General features: G+C 40.0%; 1 protein-coding gene across 1 annotated transcript in view; it reads left to right on the top strand.

The window, feature by feature from the left end:
• Positions 1-16,925, top strand: part of LOC123728314 (otogelin-like protein) — a 57,591-nt gene that overhangs the window by 17,553 nt on the left and 23,113 nt on the right. The window contains 4 exon segments of the mRNA XM_045700359.1: positions 788-919; positions 1,124-1,270; positions 1,564-1,683; positions 3,979-4,095. Of these exon segments, the coding sequence (XP_045556315.1) occupies positions 788-919; positions 1,124-1,270; positions 1,564-1,683; positions 3,979-4,095 (516 nt within the window).

The raw sequence follows: 16,925 nt of genomic DNA, 5'->3' as shown, positions 1-16,925 counted from the left end.
TATAGTGTAGAACAGATATGCATCTAACTGACAGGTAGACTAAGATATATGTCAGCTCTATTCATGACATTTCTATCTGCATTGTTCAGTGTGTTGCTCCCTCCTGACCGCGACCCGGAACGTGATGCTGTTCCTGTAAGGTGATGCTGTTCTCAGTAAAGGAACACTGAGCGACAGGAATGCACTCTACCAGCCCCAGGGACAGACCAAGAGACCACACACACACACACAGTACTCTTTCTCCCTCCCGAGAGTGTAGTTAAAGTGTCTATAATAAGCACTTCTCTCTCTCTCTCTCAATTTCAATTCAAAGGGCTTTATTGGCATGGGAAACATATGTTTACATTGCCAAAGCAAGTGAAATAGATAATAAACAAGCAATACAAAAATTACAGTAAACATTACACTCACAAAGGAATAGAGACATTTCAAATGTCATATGGCTATGTACAGTGTTATAACGATGTGCAAATAGTTAAAGTATAAAAGGAAAAATAAATAAACATAAATATGGGTTACTCTCTGTTTAGGGCCAAATAGCATTCTAATTTGCTAAGTTTTTCTGTTAATTCTTTCCAATGTGTCAAGTAATTATCTGTTTGTTTTCTGATGATTTGGTTGGGTCTTATTGTGTTGCTGTCCTGGGGCTCTGTTTGTGTTTGTAAACAGAGCCCCAGGAACAGCTTGCTTAGGGGACTCTTCTCCAGGTTCATCTCTGTGTAGGTGATGGTTAATCTCTCTCTGTCTCTCTCTCTCTCTCTTTCTTTCTGTCTTTCTTTCTTTCCAGAGTATAGATGGTGAGGTGTCCATCGTGGCCCAGAATAAGGATTGTTATCAGAGTGGGATCATCTGTATGAAGATGCTGGTCATCCATGTTGGATTCACCAAGATCTACTTCAACGACAACTCAGGCCAGCCTGTGTGTACCATACACACACACACACACACACACACACACACACACACACACACACACACACACACACACACACTCACACATTTCACACTCAATGAAGTCCATGAGCCCTCCTTGGTGGTCAGTACAGACCCTACATGTGACAATCCTGGTGTGTCCTAACCCGGCTCTGGCCCGTTGTGTGTCTTATAAACTCTACTCCTCCAGAGTCCATCCAGTGTGGTCGGTAAGGGCTCTGAATTTGAGCTGTGGTCAGCAGGCTACTACACAGCAATCCACTTTCCCTACCAGAACCTAACCATTCTCTGGGACCGCAAGACAACCGTACACATCAGAGTTGGACCACATTGGAAGGTCAGGATACTATAAGACTGTATACTGCACACACACACACACACACACACACACACACACACACACACACACACACACACACACACACACACACACACACACACACACACACACACACACACACACACACACACACACACACACACACACACACACACAGTCTCTCTCTCTCTTAACAGTGCTGTGCTGGACCACTTTGGAAGGTCACCACTCACACATCCACCCACCCCACCCCACCCCTAATCCTCCTTTTTCTTTCTCTATCTATCCTTTCCTCCCCCCTGTCTGTCTAGGGTCTCCTGAGTGGTCTGTGTGGGAACTTTGACAGTGTGACAGTGAATGACATGACCACATCCAGTCACATGGAGGTCAGCAATGCTCAGGGCTTCGGAGACAGCTGGGCCCTGGGACAGGTACACACACACAGACACACAGACACACAGACACACACACAGTAGAACTGCAAACTTTGAGCCATCTGCTCTCCACTCCCACATGGAATGATAACTATACTGAACTAAATGCAGGTTGACGTTTATTGTCAAGGAGTCCCAGACAAACTGTCCATGTCGTGGGCAAATTCTTAGGCCGTAAATGATTGTCGTACGTCTTGGCACGTTCAGTGTGACAGGGCCTAGGTCTGCCGATTAAGTACCAGTACGTTCGGTCTTAGGCTCTGCCAAAGTTCTGGCAGTGTCAGAATTGTTTTGCCTTTATCGTGTAGTGCGGCCTGGTGTTACGAGCCGATCCCAGTGAAGATTATTGTGAATAGTCAGATTAATATAATAGTTTGATTTAAACGTTTACATGCTTTGCAAGAAGAACGATTTCTCTAATAATCTAGTTTCCATGACATCTGAAATCATGCTACCTGATGGGATTTTGACAAATGCACAAAATCGGCAATCAACATTTTTGGGGAAGCCTATTTGATTCTGAGTTTGGACATACAGTGCCTTCGGAAAGTATCCAGACCTCTTGATTTTTTCCACATTTTGTTATGTTACAGCCTTATACTAAAATTGATTACATGTTTTTTATCAATCTACACACAATGCCACATAATGACAAAGCAAAAATAGGTTTTTAGAATTTTTTGCAAATGTGTTAAAAATAAAAAACAGATACCTTGTTTACATAATTATTCAGACCCTGTGCTATAAGACACGAAATTGAGCTCCGGTGCATCCTGTTCCCATTGATCATCTTTGATCATCTTGTTTTCGTTTTGTCATTATGTGGTATTGTGTGTAGATTTGAGGACAAAAATATATTTAATCCATTTTCTTAGTACGGCTGTAACATAGCAAAATGTGAAAAAGTCAAGGGGTCTGAATACTTTTCTGAAGGCACTGTAACGTTTGTATGTGAACTATTTCTAATATGCATACTTCACTAGCACATAAGCATAGAGAGAGACATGCTCTGCTGGGGCTGGGAGATGCTCTGCTGGGACTGGGAGATGCTCTGCTGGGACTGGGAGATGCTCTGCTGGGGCTGGGAGATGCTCTGCTGGGGCTGGGAGATGCTCTGCTGGGGCTGGGAGATGCTCTGCTGGGGCTGGGACATGCACTGCTGGGGCTGGGACATGCTCTGCTGGGGCTGGGACATGCTCTGCTGGGTCTGGGACATGCTCTGCTGGGGCTGGGACATGCTCTGCTGAGGGCTGGGACATGCTCTGCTGAGGGCTGGGACATGCTCTGCTGGGGCTGGGACATGCTCTGCTGGGGCTGGGACATGCACTGCTGGGGCTGGGACATGCACTGCTGGGGCTGGGACATGCTCTGCTGGGGCTGGGACATGCACTGCTGGGGCTGGGACATGCTCTGCTGGGGCTGGGAGATGCTCTGCTGGGGCTGGGACATGCTCTGCTGGGGCTGGGAGATGCTCTGCTGGGGCTGGGGCTGGGACATGCTCTGCTGGGGCTGGGACATGCGCAGATCAAATACACTGCTGCAATTGACGTAGCAGTAAAAGAGGACTCTGTAAAACACTTGCTCTTAGGAAACTATCAAATTACAGTACTTTTGTTTTTAGGTCAGTGCCTGTCCAGTTTTGTTTTGGTCGGTTTGTTTTTATTGATGTCAACGTTCTGAACAGAGTGCCCAATGGTGGCGGTGGGGTTATGGTGGTGTAGATGGTGGTGTAGCCAATAGCAGAATGTGACGACAGAACTAATGCAAATTGTTCAATCTGGCCAGGTTTATATCAATATTTTTATTTGGTAACATTGCACAGTGTGACGAGATAATCATAAAAGACTGAATCTGACGTACAGTCTACAAAGGCCTTTAGGCATTAGGGTTAGCAGTGTGGTGATGTCAAGGTTAAGGTTTTGTGACTTTGTGGCTGTGCCAGCTATTGACCACTCTGCAGAGCTGCATCCAGTACATGAGTCACAGCAATAAATGCCAACCTGCGAACTAAACCGATTCACAGCCAATTTACCATGTCTCTAAAGATAAAATATTATTCCCAGAGTAATGGCTGGCTTAAAGGGGGAACTTGAAGAATATTTCCCTGTTCTTTGTTTCTAGTTCTGAAGTGGAAATAGTTATATTTCCCCTCCCCTAGCCCTATCCCCCTGCCCCCTCGCTTCAACCCCTCAGCCCAGTCTTCTGCCTCTCTAGGGTCTACCTGTGAGATTTAGGAGAAATTAGGCACCCACCCACCCACTAACTTTGTCTCTGTGTGTGTGTGTGTGTCAGTGTGAGAGTGACTATGTGGTGAAGAGAGCGTGTGAAGGAGACCTGGGTAGACAGCCGTACGCCAAGAGAGAGTGTGCTCTACTCTACAGTGATGTCTTTACTCCCTGTCACAATGTGGTGAGTACACACACACACACACACACACACACACACACACACACACACACACACACACACACACACACACACACACACACACACACACAGGAAAGGGGGATATGGGAACGATTCTTATCTGATCTCAGTAAATAAGCTCTACTCTCAGGAGATGTACACCACGACCAGAGATACACACAGGGGTTAAGGTGTGCAGCTTTAGGTGGTGGGTTATTTTCCTTTTGTACATTTAAAGCTTTTTTTCTCCCCAATTTCGTGATATTCAATTGGAACTTACAGTCTTGTCCCTTCGCTGCAACTCCTGTACGGACTCTGGAGAGGCGAAGGTCGAGAGCCATGTGTCATCTGAAACACGACCCTGACAAGCCGCACTGCTTCTTGACACACTGCTCGCTTAACCCGGAAGCCAGCCGCACCAATGTGTCAGAGGAAACACTGTACAACTGCCGACCGGGGTCAGCTTGCAGGCGCCCGGCCCGCCACAAGGACTAGCTAGAGCACGATGGGACAAGGACATCCCGGTCGGCCAAACCCTCCCCTAACCCAGACAACGCTGGGCCAATTGTGCGCTGCCTCATGGGTCTCCCGGTCACGGCCAGCTGTGACTCAGCCTGGGATCAAACCCTGGGCCGTAGTGACGGCTCAAGTGTTGCAGTGCCTTAGATCGCTGCGCCACTCGGGAGGCCCCGGTGGTGGGTTGTTGAGGTTATATTGTGTTATTTTCTGAGTGGCCAACAGATGGTTGTGTAGGTTTGACTGACTTCAGAATGATCCAACACGAAGGTTGTCTTGCTTAAGCAATGTTCTCCCCAGGATTTCTTAAAGACCCAATGCAGCTGTTTTTATCTCAATATAAAATTATTTCTGGGTAACAATTTCATTTCATTTCTTGGTTTCAATTAAAATGGTCAAAAGGAAACAAAAAATAGCTTGTTAGCAAGAGCAATTTCTCAAGCAAGTATTTTCTCTGGGAGTGATCTGAGTGGGGAGGGGAAAACTGAAAACCAGCTGTTATTGGCTCTTACACAAAAAGGGCATTATCATAATTTTCTAAATTTCACAGTATTATTCCAACCTCATAGTGTGTAAGTGTACACTGAACAAAAATATAAACACAACATGTAAAGGGGTTCATTGTTTCATGAGCTGAAGTAAAAGATCCCAGAAATGTTCCATATGCTCAAAAAGCTTATTTCTCTCAAATGTTGTTTACATTTGTTTACATCCCTGAAAGTGAGCATTTCAAGATAATCCATCCACCTGACTGGTGCGGCAAATCAAGAAGCTGATTAAACAGCATGATCATTAAACAGGTGCACCTTGTGCTGGGGGCAATAAAAGGCCACTCTAAAATATGCAGTTTTGTCACACAACACAATGCCACAGATGTCTAAAGTTTTTAGGGAGTGTGCAATTGGCATGCTGACTGCAGGAATGTCCACCAAAGCTGTTTGCAGATAATTGAATGTTCATTTCTCTACCATAAGTCACCTCCAACGTTGTTTCAGAGAATTTGGCAGTACGTCCAACCGGCCTCACAAACGCAGACCATGTGTATGGCGTTGTGTGGGTGAGCAGTCTGTTGATGTCAACGTTCTGAACAGAGTGCCCAATGGTGGCGGTGGACTTATTTCTATTTGTATTTGTATTTATTAAGGATCCCCATTAGCTGCTGCCAAAGCAGCAGCTGCTCTTCCGGGGTTCCAGAAAAATTAAGGCAGTTTATACAATTTTAAAACGTTACAATACATTCACAGATTTCACAACACACTGTGTGCCCTCAGGCACCACTACCACATATCTACAGTACTAAATCCATGTGTATGTATAGTGCGTATGTTATCGTGTGTGTGTGTTGTGTGTGTGTGTGTGTGTGTGTGTGTGTGTGTGTGTGTGTGTGTGTGTGTGTGTGTGTGTGTGTGTGTGTGTGTGTGTGTGTGTGTGTGTGTGCGCATGTGTCTGTGCCAATGTTTGTGTTGCTTCACAGTCCCCGCTGTTCCATAAGGTGTTTTTTTAAATCTAATTTTACTGCTTGCGTCAGTTACTTGATGTGGAGTAGAGCTCCATGTAGTCATGGCTCTATGTAGTACTGTGTGCCTCCCATAGTCTGTTCTGGACTTGGGGACTGTGAAGAGACCTCTTGTTGCATGTCTTCTGGGGTATGCATGGGTGTCCGTGCTGTGTGCCAGTACTTTAGACAGACAGCTCGGTGCATTCAACTTGTCAATACCTCTCATAAATAAAAGTAGTGATGATGTCAATCTCTCCTCCACTTTCAGCCAGGAGAGATTGACATGCAAATTATTAATATTAACTCTCTGTGTACATCCAAGGTCCAGCCGTGCTGCCCTGTTCTAAGCTAATTGCAATTTTCCTAAGTCCTTTTTTGTGGCACCTGGCCACACGACTGAACAGTAGTCAAGATGCGACAAAACTAGGGCCTGTAGGACCTGCCTTGTTGATAGTGTTGTTAAGAAGGTGGAGCATCACTTTATTTTTGACAGACTTCTCCCCATCTTAGCTACTACTTCATCCATATGTTTTGACCATGACAGTTTTCAATCTAGTGTTACTCCAAGCAGTTTAGTCATCTCAACTTTCTCAATTTCCACATTATTTATTACAAGATTTAGTTGAGGTTTAGGGTCAGTGAGTGTTTTGTTCCAAATACAATGCTTTAAGTTTTAGAAATATTTAGGGCTAACTTATTCCTTGCCACCCACTCAACTAACTGCAGCTCTTTGTTGAGTGTTGCAGTCATTTCAGTCGCTGTAGTAGCTGACATGTATAGTGTTGAGTCATCCGGATACATAGAAACTCTGGCTTTGCTCAAAGTCAGTGGCATGTTGTTAGTAAAGATTTAAAAAAACAAGGGGCCTAAACAGCTACCCTGGGGAATTCCTGATTCTAACTGGATTATATTTGATAGGCTCCCATTAAAGAACACCCTCTGTGTTCTGTTAGACAAGTAACTCTTTATCCACATTATAGCAGGGGGTGTAAAGCCATAACACATACGTTTTTCCAGCCGCAGACTATGATCGATAATGTCAAAAGCTGCACTGAAGTCTAACAAGACAGCCCCCACAATAATTTTACCATCAATTTCTCTCAGCCAATCATCAGTCATTTGTGTAAGTGCTGTGCTTGTTGAGTGTCCTTCCCTATAAGCATGCTGAAATTCTGTTGTCAATTTGTTTACTGTAAAATAGCATTGTATCTGTTCAAACACAATTTTTTCCAGAAGTTTACTAAGGGTTGGTAACAGGCTGATTGGTCGGCTATTTGAGCCAGTAAAGGGGGCTTTGCTATTCTTGGGTAGCGGAATGACTTTAGCTTCCCTCCAGGCCTGAGGGCACACACTCTCAAGTAGGCTTAAATTGAAGATTTGGCAAATAGGAGTGGCAATGTCATCTGCTATTATCCTCAGTAATTTTCCATCTAGATTGTCAGACCTTGGTGGATTGTCATTGTTGATAGATAACAATTTTTTCACATCTTCCACACTGACTTTACGGAATTCAAAAGTACAATTCTTGTCTTTCAAAATTTGGTCCGATATACTTGGATGTGTAGTGTCAGCGTTTGTTGCTGGCATGTCATCCCTAAGTTTGCTTATCTTGCCAATGAAAAAGTAATTAAAGTAGTTTGCAATATCAGTGGGCTTTGTGATGAATGAGCCATCTGATTCAATAAATGAAGGAGTCTAGTTGTCTTCTTTCCCCAAAATGTCATTTAAGGTGCCCCAAAGCTTTTTACTATTATTCTTTATATAATTTATCTTTGTTTCATAGTGTAGTTTCTTTTTATTTAGTTTAGTCACATGATTTATTCATTTTCAGTACCATTGCCAATCAGTTGGGCTGCCAGACTTAATTGCCATCCCTCTCAACCATACAATTTTTAAATTCCTCATCAATCCAAGGGGATTTTTTACAGTAATTTTCTTTTTTCTTTTTCTTTTTCTTAAAGGGTGGATCAGCTTAATATTGAGGAAAGATTGTTTCTTCCATCAATGTAATTGTCTGCATCATTTCCAATCCCCTATATATTTTTGGGGGTGAATATATATATATCCATATACATACACATATGCATACATATACACATATATACATACACATACCTATATAGACATACATACTTTTTTTAGAATATACCTTTATTATTCCCCGCAAACCCTAACACCCTTCCCCCAATTGGAGTAAACTAATAAACAATAACACTTAGGCTTCTACCTTCAGTTTATACATCTTATACACATTTTACAGACACAATCTATTTTACAATAGTAATATTTTGTTTGTTTTTAGTCCTTCCTCTATTTCCATCCAGTTTGATTTCTATTTGTAACTGTGCTATTTCACAACATTTCTGAACCTATATACATTTTACAGACCCTGTATGTTTTACATTGGTTATCTTGTTATTAGTCCCACCCTTCAGCTTCATTCAACCCCTCCCATCTATCTCTCAACACCATCCATTTTGGATTTCTATTTGCCATATATTTTTTAACTGTGCTGTGATGCTTGACAAAAGTACTGAACCTTTCTATTCTCATAGCTTCTACAGATTGTAAATAAAAATATATATTTTTGCTAAAATAATTATTATATTATTGATTGATTGACTATGGCTTTTCAAATCACCCAGTATTGCTATCTGCAGCGTTAGTTCTAGGCAAATGTTGCAATTCTTCAGCCATTCCTGGACCTGTGACCAAAAACGAGCTACATATGGAGAATACCAAAATAAATGATCTAATGACTCTGCCTCCTCACAGAAAAATCTGCAGAGCTGGAAAAGATTGTATCCACCATATACATAACATTCTATTGGTTGCAATAATTTTGTATAGTAATTTAAATAGAAAAATTTGAAGTTTTGCGTATCAATTCATAAACCATGTGCCATGGAATGGGTATATCGAAAATCTCTCCCCAACTATTTTGCAATTTATATGGCACAGCTGTCAGTTTTTTGGTCCTTAAATGAAATTGGTATATGTTTTTATTTATCACACTTTTCTTTAACCATTTATATTCTTTAATACAGGGCCGACATACAAGTTCCTTACTTTTTTCCCCTTCTACTTGCCTCTTCCATTTTTGTGGTAATGCTGCAATTAGTTGGTTGTAATTTTGGGAGGCCAGACATTTCCATATGTCTATGTGAGCTTCATGTGTGACATAACTCCAACAGTTCTATTTATGATATCATTCACTAACATTATACCTTTTTTAAACATTTCTTCGAAAAATGTTTTTTTTTATCAATTAGTATATTTGAGTTTAACCACAATATTTGTTGTATTATTTGTTCTGTCTTTTCAGTTGGATTAAACTGAAATTGCAAGCAATTTTCTAAGGCTTGTTTAAAAAATTACGATATTTTGGAGATTATTTCGTTTTCAAACAACCAAAAGTGAGCAGCTGTAATCTGAATAAAGGGAAAAAGGCCATTCTTGAACATAGGATGAGACATTCCTACCAATTTACTAAAGAACCAGTTTGGATTTAAATATAACTTTTGCATGACTGATCCCTTTAGTGAGAGGTCTAATGCTTTAATGTTTAATAATATCTGCCCTCCGAATTTATATTCATTATATAAATACGCCCTTTTAATTTTGTCTGGCTTGCCATTCCAAATCAAATTTGAATATTTTTTGTTCATATAATTTAAAAAGCAGGTCACTAGGTGTAGGCAAAACTATAAGCAAATAGGTAAACTGTGATATGACTAAAGAGTTAATCAGGGTGATTTTTCCACAAATAGACAGGTATTGTCCTTTCCATGGTAGCAAGATCTTATCTATTTTTGCATTTTTTGTGATCCAATACATTATATAGTACATTTATCATAATTTGGTTTTAATCCAGAGAGGGTAGCAAAAGTATCTAGATCCTCTGAGGCCGTGGAGAGATTCTAATTGTGGTTTTAAAAGAAAACATGAATCATCAGCATACAATGACACCTTTGTTTTTAAGCCACGGATTTCTAATCCCTTAATATTATTGTTTGATTTAGTTTTAATAGCTAACATTTCAATGGCAATAATAAATAGATATGCCGATAGTAGACAACCTTGTTTTACTCCTCTAGATAGTTTAAAACTTTCTGAGATGTAGCCATTATTTACTATTTTACACCTAGGGATACTATACATAACTTTAACCCATTTTATAAGAGATTCTCCAAAATTGAAATATTCTAGGTATTTATATATATATACTTCAGTCATACTTTATCAAAAGCCTTTTCAAAATCAGCTATGAAAACTAGGCCTGGTGTCCCCGATATTTCATAGTATTCTATTGTTTCCAGTACTTGTCTTATATTATCTCCAATGTATTGTCCATGTAAAAAAACCTGTCTGATTAGGATGAAAAATATCTGACAATACTTTTTTTTATTCTATGCACCAAGCATTTTGCTAGGATTTTTGCATCACAACACTGAAGTGTAAAAGGTTTAAAAAAAATTCAATGGACTGGATCTTTATATATACCACTTGGGTCCTGTTTCAGTAATAATGATATCAGACCTTCTTGTTACATGTCTGATAATCTACCATTTATGTAGGAGTGGTTAAAACATGCTAATAATGGTCCTCTGAGTATATCAAAAAAGGTTCTGTATACTTCCACTGGTATGCCATCCAGCCCTGGAGTTTTCCCAGCCCTAAAGGCTTTAATTGCATCAAGAAGTTCCTCCTCTGTAATTTTGCCTTCACATGAGTCTTTCTGTACAGATGTTAATTTTACATTATTATTAGGGAAAAAATCCATACAATTAGTTTCAGTTAGTGGAGATGGAGGAGACTGAAACAAAAACATATTCTTAAAGTACTTAACTTCCTCTTTCAAAATATCCTTCAGTGAATCATGCGTGACTCCATCATTTGTAACAACTTTTAATACATTTCTTTGGTAGCATTTCTATATTGAAGATTGAAAAATAATTTGGTGCATTTTTCCTCTAACTTATTCTGTGCCTCTATGGTACAGTTTTTATTGCTATCTAACTGTACTGTTAGTCCTTCAATTTCCTTTGTTAATATGGACTCTTTTGATCTAAATTGCTTTTGTTTTATAGATAAATACTGAATTGCATGGCCTCTAAAGGCACATTTTAAAAGTGTCCCACACAATAAGGGGATCTGCTGTACCTATGTTATGTCTGAAAAAGTCAGTTATAAATTCTTCTGTCCTAGTTCTAAACAATTTATCATCTAGTAGGCTTTGATTAAATTTCCAGTATCTTGAAGTTGGAAGTTTACATACACCGTAGCCAAATATATTTAAACTCAGTTTTTCACAATTCCTGACATTTAATCCTAGTAAAAATTCCCTGTTTTAGGTCAGTTAGGATCACCACTTTATTTTAAGAATGTGAAATGTCAAACTAATAGCAGAGATAATTATTTATTTCAGCTTTTATTTCTTTCATCACATTCCCAGTGGGTCAGAAGTTTGTTTACATACACTCAATTAGTATTTGGTACCATTGCCTTTAAATTGTTTAACTTGGGTCAAACGTTTTAAGTAGCCTTCCACAAGCTTCCCACAATAAGTTGGGTGAATTTTGGCCCATTCCTCCTGACAGAGCTGGTATAACTGAGTAAGGTTTGTAGGCTTCCTTGCTCACACACACTTTTCAGTTCTCCCTACAAATTTTCTATAGAATTGAGGTCAGGGCTTTGTGATGGCCACTCCAGTACCTTGTCTTTGTTGTCCTTGAGCCATTTTGCCTCAACTTTGGAAGAATGCTTGGGGTCATTGTCCATTTGGAAGACCTATTTGCGACCAAGCTTTAACTTCCTGACTGATGTCTTGAGATGTTGCTTCAGTATATCCACGTAATTTTCCATCCTCATGATGCCATCTATTTTGTGAAGTGCACCAGTCCCTCCTGCAGCAAAGCAACCCCACAACATGATGCTTCCACCCCTGTGCTTCACGCTTGTGATGGTGTTCTTCGGCTTGCAAGCCTCCCCCTTTTTCCTCCAAACATAACGATGGTCATTATGACCAAACAGTTCTATTTTTGTTTCATCAGACCAGAGGACATTTCTCCAAAAAGTATGATCTTTGTCCCCATGAGCAGTTGCAAACCGTAGTCGGGCTTTTTTATTGCGGTTTCCTTACTGAGTGGCCTTTCAGGTTATGTCAATATAGGACTCGTTTTACTGTCGATATAGATACGTTTGATACTGTTTCCTCCAGCATCTTCACAAGGTCCTTTGCTGTTGTCCTGGGATTGATTTGCACTTTTCGCACCAAAGTACGTTCATCTCTAGGAGACAGAACGCGTCTTCTTCCTGAGTTGTACCATGGTGTTTATACTTGCATACTATTTGTTTGTACAGACGACCATGGTACCTTCAGGTGTTTGGAAATTGCTCCCAAGGATGAACCAGACTTGTGGAGGTCTACAATTGTTTTCTGAGGTCTTGGCTGATTTCTTTTGATTTTCCCATGATGTCAAGCAAAGAGGCACTACGTTTGAAGGTAGGCCTTGAAATACATCCACAGGTACACCTCCAATTGACTCAAATTATGTAAATTAGCCTATCAGAAGCTTCTAAAGCCATGACATAATTTTCTGGAATTTTTCAATCTGTTTGAAGGAACAGTCAACTTAGTGTATATAAACTTCTGACCCACTGGAATTGTGATACAGTGAGTTATAAGTGAAATAATCTGTCTGTAAACAATTGTTGGGAAATTTACTTGTGTCACGCACAAAGTTGATGTCCTAACTGACTTGCCAAAAATATAGTTTGTTAGCAAGAAATTTGTGGAGTGGTTGAAAAACAAGTTGTAATGACTCCAACCTAAGTGTATGTAAACTTCTGACTTCAACTGTATATGCCAATTATGTGATGATCCGACCTCATTCTGTCCCCTATCAACACTTTTTAAACTTTTGGTGCCAGAGAGAATGGCATAAAAAAGTAGTCAAAACGACTAGCTTGATTCAGCTTCCGCCATGTATATCTCACTAGTTCAGGGTATTTGTCACGTCCTGACCAGTATAGAGGATATTTTGTTATTGTAGTTTGGTCAGGACGTGGCAGAGGGTAGTTTATTTATGTATTACGTTTTTTTTAATCACTGGTCTATGTTTGTATTTCTATGGTATGTTCTAGGGTAGTTTTTCTATGTGTAGGTTGGGTGCTGGACTCTCAATTGGAGGCAGGTGTTTCTAGTTGCCTCTGATTGGGAGTCCTATAAATAGGTGTGTGTTTTGTTTGTCACTTGTGGGTAGTTGTTTGAGAGCACTGCTTTTGTTGAGCCTGCTTCTCTGTTCCTGTCGTTAGTTTGTTTATTGTTTTTCTGTGGTGTTCGCATTTTTTATAATAAATATGTTGAGCACGCAACCCGCTGCGCCTTGGTCCCATTCTCTCTTCCACGACAGTTGTGACAGTATTTAAGTCTCCATATGTCCACTAATTACAATATGTTCATGACATTCATGATTTCCTTAAGTGCCTGAGGGTGATAGTTTGTAGTGTGATTTTCTTTTCGGTCCATAGAGGTATTTAAGACCGTATTAAAATCTCCCACCATAATAATTGAGTCTAGTGTTGCTTGTAGAGTTGATAAATTCTTATATATATTTTCAAAGAAGCTTGAATCATCCATTTTTGGACCGTATAGGTTAATAAGCCATATCTTTTTATTGTCCAGTAACATATTTTAAATAATCAATCTACCTTGATGATCTGTTTGGACAATTTGCACATTTGGATCAAAATTACTGTTAATTAAAACCATCACCCCTTTTGAATTTCTTTGCCCATGGGAGAAATATATTTCGCCCCCAGTCCTTTTTCCACAAAACTTAATCTAAAATTGTTGAAGGAGTTTCCTGAAAACAATAGATATTATATTCCTTCTCTTTTAGCCAGGTAAATACTGATAGTCTTTTCTTATTATCTGCTAAGCCATTACAGTTGTAACTGTCTATACTTATTTCACCACTTACCATAATGAGACACAAGTTTCAATTCTATTTATCAAAATATATGTTTGTAAACGTACCATTTAAAAGGTAACATGATGATTGAGTGTCTATATAGCTGTACCATGATATTTGCATTGCTACTAAGTAAACCTCCAATTGGTCCCCACTATTCCACCCACTAAAAGCCCTCCTCATCCCAAGTTGGGTTGTCGTCCCAATGCCCGGCAGACCATCCCCGACCCCCCGTATCCCATAGCCCTGAACAGACTGGGATTCATCCTTCAAAAGAGCACACAGTGCCATTTACAGAACAGAAGTAGATCAACCACCAAATGCATTTCCATCGCCCTCACCTCGATTTGTATTATATATAGCAATCCCAAAAAATATATATATTTTAAAAATCCTATTTCTTAATTTCCATAATTAGCTATTAAATATTGTACTAATGTAGGCAATTCATGCAAAGGATTTTACCTCTCACCAGTCTCGCCATTACCAAAATTACATTATTCCAAGTCATTATTATATTAGCAAACAATTATTGTGAATCATCCTATATTGTCCCTAACATCTTTTACTCCTTCACAACAGTTGTTGGATGTGGACATACAATCAACCCTTTCCCCCCACACAACCATAGGCTCACATTCTCAACAGTTGCCCAACTCAAGAAAGGTCTTGATTTACGAATGCATATACAGTTGCAGCTATATGAGAAGGCCTGCAAGACTGTGCAGAAAAAATGGGCAGAAATGGAGAGATTCTATTAACCATTGTCACGTCCTAGATGATGGAGGTCAAATGTACACCTTTTCCCTGAAACACCCACAACATGGTCCCCTGTATTGACCATATTCCCAAGCATCTCCATGCAGTCAGACTTATGATTTTGTGCCACCTGGGCCACAATAATATACCCCCTCTCTGAATGTCTGAGTGTGACCCCCTCCCCATGGGTTACTGCAGCTAGTGTTGCCAGCACTGCCACTGCCTGGGTGGGGACACCCCACCGGAATCCCCACCGGCTAGGTACAAGGTCGTCAAGGTTCTCATTAGCAGCTTTGAGAATTTCCTTGTATAGTATGTTCTCCCTTTAGTGGGCTTTGGTTTGCAGGACCAACCCTGCCAGGCAGGCTCAGAATCTTGAGGGGGCAGTGCTGCTCTAGGTCTCTGACTGCATTTTGGCTGCATACAGACCTCTTACAGCAGGCTCATAAAACAGTAAGGGACTTCTCCGTAGTATCTGGGTCATTCAGGTGGGTGTCTAGGGTATAGGGTTGTGGACCGTTCCATCAATATAGGATCATAAATAAATACATTAGATATCATTTATTTTAAAAATGTTGTTCCCCATGATAGGACAATAAATAAATAAGACGTATAATTCATTATAAAAAGTATATCCATCTTCTGAACAACATTGAAAGCTCACTCACACCCCCGCTCACAGCAATACATTGGTTCTGGGATATGCAACCATTTCCTTTCTCACTCAACACCACACTTTCCCAAACATAAAAAAACACACACCATACATACTGTGCCTTCTGTTTACTGGGTTTTTATCTTCTCCATGTTGAATTAGTGCTTTTGTGTTCCAATCAGTTATATTTGAAGATACAATAAAAAATATAGCTTTACTATATATAATACAATGCATAACCGGGCAAGAATTGTGTTTCATTATTTTCCTCATCTATAAGAACTTTGTAATTTTGAAAATAGCCATGGAGGAGTCTTTTTGTCTCTGAACAACTGGTTATCAATATATAGTTTATCGACGACGAGAGCTACTCGTTTCCCTTTTAATCTACTTACCTTGAAAATTGGATACAGAACTTTACACCGTTCTGCAATTTTCTTCAGGAACTGATCATTCATGCCAATTTTTGTCCCAGCAAGTTTTTCCCCAGGCTTTTAACCATTATTTTATCTTTAAATTAAGCAAATTTGGCAACGATTGGACGTTCATACCTCTGCCCTCTCTGTCCGAAGCGGTGTACACGTTCGAGTTGGATTTTGTCGATAGCTTCGCGTGGAATCTGAAGCGCTGTAAGAAAATATTAAATTGTCTGTGTCTGTAGAAGAGTCACGTTTTCGTTTTGAAATCGGTTCCCCTGTCTTACTCTCCGTCATGTTTGGATGTTGCTTGTTTTCGTAATATTTGTCGATAAATTTCTCTAGTCTTAAGATTTGTTTTGTGTTATTATCCAGATTGAAGGTTATCACCCACCAGATTGTGTAGTGCTAATATTTAGTCTAACTTGCCGATATTGAATATTACATTTTTATCTTGAGGTGCTCTACATAACTACGTTCAGTCCGCCATTACCTGTCTCAGTCCCGCCCTCTCCTCCCTAATTTTCTTAATGGGTGCGTGCTTATTAGTACTGGAATAAGTAGTTCCATAAATGCGTCAAGTGCAGCATCTGGTTGGTCCTCATTACACACCACAGACCAGCAAATATTATTTACATCATCAACATATGAATCACTACAAAACTTATTGTATGACCTCTTATACACTATATACTACACCAGCCTTTGGAACTTTGGTTTTCCTAGATAGGGCTACTATATTGTGATCACTACATCCTATGGATTTGGATACTGCTTTAAAACAAATATCTGCAGCATTATTAAAGATGTGATCAATACATGTTGATGATTTAATTCCTGTGCTGTTTGTAACTACCCTGGTAGGTTGACTGACAACCTGATCCAGGTTGCAGGCACTGGTTACAGTTTGAGGTTTTTTTCCTGAGTGGGCAGCTTAATAATACTCACTCAATATTTAAATCACCCAGAAAATATACTTCTCTGTTGATATCACATACATTATCAAGCATTTC

The sequence above is a fragment of the Salmo salar genome, chromosome ssa17 (genome assembly GCF_905237065.1).
Source record: "Salmo salar chromosome ssa17, Ssal_v3.1, whole genome shotgun sequence".
In the NCBI taxonomy this organism is placed as follows: domain Eukaryota; kingdom Metazoa; phylum Chordata; class Actinopteri; order Salmoniformes; family Salmonidae; genus Salmo; species Salmo salar.
The sequence above is the reverse complement of the archived record's forward strand: the minus strand, read 5'-3'. Positions and strand labels throughout refer to the sequence as shown.